Here is a 5,861-nt window from a genome sequence, read left to right as displayed (position 1 = left end):
CAGCGATATTGTCCTAGTATTATCTGGTTGTACTGCAAATACAATTGTATTCTTATAAATGAAAACTGTTTTACAATTTCTGACTCATTCCCTCAAACCAGAATTATGTCGGATGGTTTGGTTGCTCAAATGGAATTTTTAGTAAATAAAAGATATATTAACCTTTAATTTTATTTTTGTACTTAATCAAGGAAGGAAAATTGAGAAAAATTATTTGTCAATACAAAAAACTCAGACGTTAACTTTAAATTCAGTTGTTGGTATCTGGCTTACCCACATAATACCGGTTTGAAGTGATGGTTCAAATTTATGTACCAATCAATGCATTGTTATATCAAGAAACTGGCTATGCTTCCGTTTCAAACCTGCCATTCATTCTGATTTTATCAGGATACTCTGATTTTTTAAAATATATATTTTTTTTTTTTTTTATTATTTAACGATTTTTTAGTTTCAATTTGTTTTCGGGTCAATCGTGATTTTTAAGCAAGAAATTTGGCCTATCACTATCATTATATTCATGATTTTTAATCAGATATTAACCAACATGTATTACCAAAAAAATAGTAAGTTCTGTCTAGGTTTGTTTAGGCATACAAAATTGTAAAGGCGCATAATTGTTTTTACTTTGGCTGTGTTGAAAAAAAAAAAAGAAATCTAAAAATGAAATAAAGGACTACCATTACCATTGTTTAAAAGTATTATAAGAGGCAGTAGAGGCAAGACTGACGAGCGTGCTATATTTCAATTTTGTCACCAAAATTTTGATTTTTAATAATAATTTTTCGGGTTTTATTCTGATATTTTTGTTAACATATATTTGGCAGGTCTGCTGTTTTACTTACTCATGGCCTTAACAGTTCTGTTTTTTTTGTCATTGTTTAACCTTTTACAAGTGGGGTTCAATTTTAGTTTGACGTGGACATCATATGTGTCCATTTTCACAGAGAGAGGAGTAATGCTGTTCATGCTTCATAATAATTCTGAGTCTTATCGCTGTTACTAGATCCTTGTATGTGAGAAAAATAATTTTCTGTTGTTTTTTTTTTCTTCCTCCTTGTTTCAATTTTCCTAGTCAGGAAAAATTAAGAATTTGAGAGAAATGAACGGGGAATATGTTGGGAAATTATTTCTGGGTTAGTTAAATGGATCAAACAATGATATGATTTAAAGTCATTTGAAATCCACCCCCTTAGAGGGCATGTTAGTTTCTGTAACTTGGAATTTGTTTGAGGTTTGTGTTTTGTTTGTTTTTTTTTTGTTGGGGGGGGGGGGGGGGGGGGGGGGGGGTTCAGGTTGACTCATTTACACTGATCAAATATAAGAGTCAAATACGGACCAAAAAACTTCGATTTATCCAGGGAAAAGTCCGGAATGATTACTACTTGCACTGGTTACTGCTCTCAGAGTAAAATTGTTAAGGCCAAGTATAAGCATATACAAATTATGATGGAAAGGAAACAGAGATTGAAGCCATATTGTCAAAGAGTTAATGTTCAATCGTCCACATCTATAACTGACCATCATTCTATGGTAGGTCCATGCCAATTGTTTTTAGATTAAAAAGAAATTGGTTCCTTTTTAAATTGTGTGGGTTTGTGATAGTTCTCTATGCAAATGAGAGGATTGGAGACTTTATTGTGAATACCATCATGAAGCCTGGAGTGGTAAAAATGCTGGCAAAAGGGTACTATGAGAAGTGAAAAGCAATTTTAAAAAGAACCTTTTGATGTGAATCCTTCGTCAGTGAAACATACTATAGACTGGAGATAATAAAGGGTCTGGACCCGAAACCCTCATGTTTTATATCAATTTGCAGTGAAGTGGAAAAAAACACCTAGTGATATTTCGTTTGCTTGCTTGTTTTGTAACATGAACGTTTTGGGCATAGATTGTCCATCAGTGAAAGAGCCAATAAGAAAGAAAGAAGAATGACAACAAAAAATACTTTTCCAATAGTTGTGACATTTTGTTTGTTTCCTCTTTTTTTTTTTTTTGTTTATGTAATTGTATTGTAAGTTTTTCTGATGAAGGGTCATTTCAGAAATGTTCCTGATGTGTCCTTGGTTTCATTTTACCCTTTTGCTAGCATCTTAGCGAAATGGATCGTATCGTCGTTGTGGACACTGCAGACTCATTACTTCCTTGGACTTATTGTTCACTGCTTGCTTCATATTTAGATATCACCTTCGTGATAGAATATAATGTTTTGTGTGTGTGGGAGAGATGAGAGATAATGTGTGTATGTGTTTGTTGATATATTAATTGAATAATAATAATACAGATGTAAAATTAATTCATGACATTTATTGGATTAAAAATATTTATTCAGAGCTGTGATTGTGCATATGCATGTTATGTTCATTTTCTTTCTTCTTGCTTAAAAAAAAACTGCCCCCCCCCCCTCTCTCTCTCTCTCTCTCTCTTTCTCTCTCTCTATCTCTCTCTCTCTGTGTGTGTGTGTGTGTGTGTGTGCGCGCGCGAGCGTTTGTGTGTGTGTATGTAAGTGAAGACTGGAAAGGGTTTTTGAACATAGGGTCTACTCTCCATGTCTTCAATACAACTGCCATCCCCTTCAACTTCAAGCACTTCTCAAAATAATCGAAACTATGAATTGAGGCTTTTGTCTCAGATCCATACTGAGAATGAGGGCTTTCGACCTTCCATGAAAGGCCTGGCATGTCACTCATGTCGAAAGTAAAACAGACAAGTTTACGTATAAATATTATAGTACTATTTTGCATGGAGATAAGTAAGTTATCATCACGTTTTGTAAAATTACAATGAAATAATAATCATAATTTATATAATTAATTAAGCCACATTGGTTTACAAAAATGTAAATAAATGTATTGCGTACTGATAGATTTAATACCACCACCGTGGTCGTCACGATCGTCATAATCATTATCATAACCACCATCAAAATTGTATTGTTACCAGTAACAGCAGCAACATGTTCGTCACACGCTCATTACAAACTACATCAACAATTCTTGCTGTGTAAGCTTGGAATTTCCTCTCAGCCTATGTCCTTTGGATAGACTTTAGAAAATGGCAATATCACGTTGTTTGGAGCATGATATACGGCATGCGGTTCGCGGAGCCGTTTTTTTTTCTTCTTCTTGTGCTCTGTGATGTGTTGAAACTCTAAGGCGAAAACTATAGACTCATCTTGTAGAAAATCGGGTATGAACAGTACGAGGCCGTGAAGTCACACTCCTCAACACTCGCCCACGTGGTGTGGCAGCGCGTACGGGATTTCGTCTTATGATAGTGGCGTTTGTATCAAAACTTGGGACAAGAGAGGCCGGTCTCTCCAGCATCTCGTCCTCATCTGATCTCCAATTAGATTCTAACCCATTTTGCACCGTAGATAAATTATTATGATCTGCATTAAGTCTATGTAGAGAATCGGGCGCACTTTTTAAATCGGGAAGTTCCGTTTCCAGTGGTGCCTGATTTTCTTTCTGCATTACATTTATAAGTAAGTCTGTCGTATAATTATCATTGTCATGGTCCACGCCATTTTGGCAAGGCTTTGATGAAGAAGCCGGTGTATCACTTCTGCTGGTCCTTGCACTCCTACTGAACCTCTGAGATTTTGGCCTGGGTGTTTGGACCCTGCTGCTACAAGGTGTGTCCTGTCGTTCCCCTATTCCCGTACTGGGTCGTCTTGTTGTGACAACGCTGTTTACCACCTGTGACTTGTATCGCTCCCATTTCTTCTTTTGTCGGTAAGATTCGATCAGTGATTGGTCAGACAAGAATCTGGGAGAGGAAGATAATGGATTTTGATTTATCTAAAGATCAACTCTGAAACATTGAAACAAATTTAAATTGGTAGCGGTATAGTGATTATATTTATGTATGGTCATTGCTCTCTACAGTGTTTCATATTATGCAGAAGGACAGAAAGAGAAGTATGAGACGGAAGGATAGGAGAAGGGGGAGGCGGAAGAAGAAAAGGAAGAAGTACTCCCCAAGCAGCTCACCTTTGCTTGCTGGCCAACGTTCTGGTATGTTCCAGAGCTTGGTCTGATGCATGTTCGAAGAAAGCGGCTTTTCTAACTTTGAGTATTTTGGCTCCACTGCTCACCAACATCAAACAACTTGTCTGATTGGATGTGTCCCTGTCGTCACGGACCAATGAATGAAGGTCCTAGGGCAAGTCAATAAATATGAATAAAAAAAATTATTAAATCATGTATGTAAATAAATAGATAAATATGTGACCCGCCATTTCAATCTAATTCATTGTCATTTTATTAAGACTGATATGCCTTTATTTTGAATAATGCATGCACTCTTTAATTTGAAAAAAAAATAAATATTAGTTTCCTAATTCAGATAAATTTGACTTCAAATTCAGCATGCGATATTTGGTTCACCTCGACATAAAACAAGATGGATGTCGCGGGGGGAGGGGGAGCTACGTCACTCAATGTTATGGCATTCAGAACATTAACGTTGAGGCATGTGTGTGGGTTAACCAAAAGTTGATTATAAAGTTTTATCACAGGTTCTTGAAGCCAGAGTCGAATCGTTACTACCTCACTCTGGGTACAAAAAGTTAGATCTGACATCAGAGTGTACTAAAATTATACTGTGCCATTATGGGTAAATTTAATTCTGTCGCAATCAAACATGTTTAATTAAAGATGGAACTGTCAAGAAAAAAAATACTTACGAAAACTTCTCCAGGTTCAATAAATCCTACATTGAGATAGACTAATCCTTTCCTGGTTTCCTCCCGTTTTTTCATCAACGCCGTGAGAGTTGTGGCATCATCAAGCCCTTGTATAGCCCTCAGTCTTTCCTTCTCTATGTCATCCTTCACGTAAGCGTGACGTCTCTGGTTTGAGATAGAAAACAAAATGTGAATTGTTTTGACACGTGTTATACCTTAGAATTAAGTTAAGTGAGCAATATATCTTTCATTCTAAAAGTATGAATCGGACTTTTGTGGTTCCTACCTCCCATAGCGGGCAGGGAGGTACTTGCTGTGTCTTCTATCCCCTCTTATCTGTTTTCCAATTGCTTTCTGTCTTTGTCTTGGAATGAGATTGCTTGGTTTTGTCCTGACCTTGGTCGGAGTCCTTGGCTGAGAGGGAAACAGTCGAATGTATATCTAGTTATAGTTTTGGGAGATGATATTTTTTTTCCTATTCATTTTTAACATATGATTTGTAAATATTTGAGTGGGATGTGTGCTTGCGTCTGGATGAGACTTTTAGGTGATCTAAAACTAAATACTTTGATAGTGTGATCTTGGAATGGACATCTGTTTCCTATTTGAACCAATTCCCCTTTGTCTTACCTTTTCTTATGTGCTTTAATTGTAATTCGAGAACTTCTTACTATTAGTGCTTAGGCCACTGGGACCCCCCCCCCCCCCCCCCCCCCCCCCCCCCCCTTTGGGAGTTTATGCCACTATGTTTTTCAAATAATAGAACTTATTGGCCATACAAATTCCACTGTTACCGTAAAAATAAGTGTCATTTAAGAGAGTTATGGCCCTTTGAAAAAAGTGAGTTGTGTCCCCTTGCAAAAAAGAGACAACATTTCTTTCAAAGGCTCTGGAGACTACAATATTAATTCAAATATATGCAAATTGGGTATCAAACTGAAGGAAATTGAATATACTATCAAACTATGTGCACAAGCTTTCCATTTGTAAATATTATATAGATTCACAGAAAGTTGAAACAATTTGTCAGTAATCTCATGAAGTGTCATATCTAAACTTATGGGCTGTTTCAGTGTTTTACACAAAAATTATTTTAAATATGGCCAAAAACAGCATGTTCATTAAAAGTGTAGCACTAAAGAAAGCTATGGCCCAAGCCTCAACAACAACC

The 5,861-nt window shown here is 36.4% G+C and overlaps 1 protein-coding gene across 1 annotated transcript in view; it reads right to left on the bottom strand.

Moving 5' to 3' along the window:
* Window positions 1-2,364: 2,364 nt before the first annotated feature.
* LOC144964687 (uncharacterized) overlaps window positions 2,365-5,861 on the bottom strand; it is a 41,057-nt gene continuing 37,560 nt past the window's right edge. Inside the window, exons 13-15 of the mRNA XM_078899206.1 lie at window positions 4,691-4,855; window positions 3,996-4,162; window positions 2,365-3,771 (exon numbers count right to left, since the gene is read on the bottom strand). Coding sequence (XP_078755332.1) covers window positions 3,171-3,771; window positions 3,996-4,162; window positions 4,691-4,855 — 933 coding nt within the window. The 3' untranslated portion in view covers window positions 2,365-3,170. The remainder of the gene's footprint in view (window positions 3,772-3,995; window positions 4,163-4,690; window positions 4,856-5,861) is intronic.

The sequence above is a fragment of the Berghia stephanieae genome, chromosome 2 (assembly GCF_034508935.2).
Source record: "Berghia stephanieae isolate SIO BIC M18660-M18661 chromosome 2, UCSD_Bste_1.3, whole genome shotgun sequence".
Lineage (NCBI taxonomy): Eukaryota > Metazoa > Mollusca > Gastropoda > Nudibranchia > Aeolidiidae > Berghia > Berghia stephanieae.
This window is presented reverse-complemented; position numbering and strand designations above follow the sequence as displayed.